Genomic DNA, 1,798 nt, shown 5'->3' on the forward strand with positions numbered 1-1,798 from the left:
ACAATACAAAAGAAATACACACAGATTACAATCTCTCTAATAGCACATATACAGAAGTCTGTCACTTCGGGTCTAATTAAGGGACAAGCATACCGTATGCAGAGTCTTACTTGTGCTGGTTTGAAGCAAACTTGAGAAAGAGCTCCTTCAAAACCGCGGGATAGGTCGAAGCTACATGAGCCTAGCCATTAGTTGCCATTATTGTTTGCAAGCACAAGGGGGACTAGACTTGGATAAACTTGAAGCACGCCTCCTTCAATCCCTGGCAGTGGTGCTGCTCGGCAAAAGCAAGAGCAGAGATCACCGTGCTCAAACCTATCTTATCAGACAACTGCTTCTCGCGGATGCATTTGAGCCTTTGTACATCATATCTATCAACCGCTACCAACATGTGTTGAAGCCATTGCAGCAACATTTCATCCTCTAAAATTGCCTCCTTTTCTTGCCCATCTTCCATAACTTGTACCATTACATCCTCCTCCATGTTGACATTGTTCTTGTCCATCACAGCGAATGAGTCTGTGTAGATAAAGCTATGTAGTGCCTTGAACACATTTGCTTCCATGTCTTGGATCTGTATGACATTGTTGGACGCCTCCTTCATGGGGCCAAAGAGATGTGCCATGAACACCATGGATCGGGCAGCGAGCACACACCGGTGTGCGATGAAGGTCTCACCGCCGACCTCGAATGCCACATCGGCGTCCACCTTTGTTTGAAGGAGACCGTTGAAATGGTGGTCTATGTCAGGCAGGAGCACCTTGGTGGTATCCTCAGTTCTGGGATCCTTGTTGCGAACGACCATGATGTCACACACTACTGGAATCCACTTCTTTGCCGTCCGCCATGGCGGACGACAAAGGCATGGATCACGGACGGCAATCTCCTTTGTCGTTCGCCAGCAAACGGCAAACCGTCTGTCTGAACACGTGCTAGCAAAGGCCTTCTTTGTCGTCCACTTCCTGGAAACGGACGGCAAAGGATCGTGCCGTCCGTCGTTGGTGGCCAGCAGACGGCAACGATTGTGGACGGGTGTGAGGTGGGGTGAGAGCCGTTAGGGGTTAACAGCGTGCTTTGCCGTCAGCCAGCAGATGGCAAAGAGGCTAAGGTCTTTGCCGTCCGCTGGCAGACGGCAAAGTGCTCAAACATGCTAGTCCCGGGAATCACAGGTAGCTACCACGTGGCATGTTTGCCGTCAGCTAGCTGACGACAAAGAGCCTGTACGACCCTGTTTTTAATTTAATTCATTCAATTTGACAGCAATTCACAGATATACACAAGTATACATATATACACAACAAGTATATCCAAGACACAAGTTTCATCATATATACATACATAACCAACACATATATATTTCCATGCATCCTTACATATTACAAAAGTTTCACATTGTTCATCCAACACCGTTATCCATCCATCCATATATAACAAGTTCCAACCATGCAAGTTCATGGACACAAAATAAAAGCACAAATGGAAAAGAAACACTCCATCCATGCAAGCTTCCGTGAATTAAATCAAATCTGCAAAATGATAAACAAGATGTTAGAAGAAGAAGAAGAAAATGAAGAAGAAGAATAAGACTATAAGAAGTAAGCATACTTAAGTAAAAGGGAGCTAACCTAGAAGAAAATGAAGAAGAAGAAGAAGACTAGAAGAATACTAGAAGAAGAAGAAGAAGAAGAAGAAGAAGAAGAAGAAGAAGAAGAAGAAGAAGAAGAAGAAGAAGAAGACTATAAGCTTATTATGTAAACTTGGTCATTTTGTGCTAACATAAGTAATTTTGGAGTTAATC

The 1,798-nt window shown here is 44.2% G+C and overlaps 1 protein-coding gene across 1 annotated transcript in view; it reads right to left on the reverse strand.

Moving 5' to 3' along the window:
* Window positions 1–223: 223 nt before the first annotated feature.
* LOC119321692 (BTB/POZ and MATH domain-containing protein 2-like) overlaps window positions 224–1,798 on the reverse strand; it is a 5,327-nt gene continuing 3,752 nt past the window's right edge. Inside the window, exon 2 of the mRNA XM_037595262.1 lies at window positions 224–886. Coding sequence (XP_037451159.1) covers window positions 224–886 — 663 coding nt within the window. The remainder of the gene's footprint in view (window positions 887–1,798) is intronic.

This window comes from Triticum dicoccoides, chromosome 6B (genome assembly GCF_002162155.2).
Source record: "Triticum dicoccoides isolate Atlit2015 ecotype Zavitan chromosome 6B, WEW_v2.0, whole genome shotgun sequence".
Lineage (NCBI taxonomy): Eukaryota > Viridiplantae > Streptophyta > Magnoliopsida > Poales > Poaceae > Triticum > Triticum dicoccoides.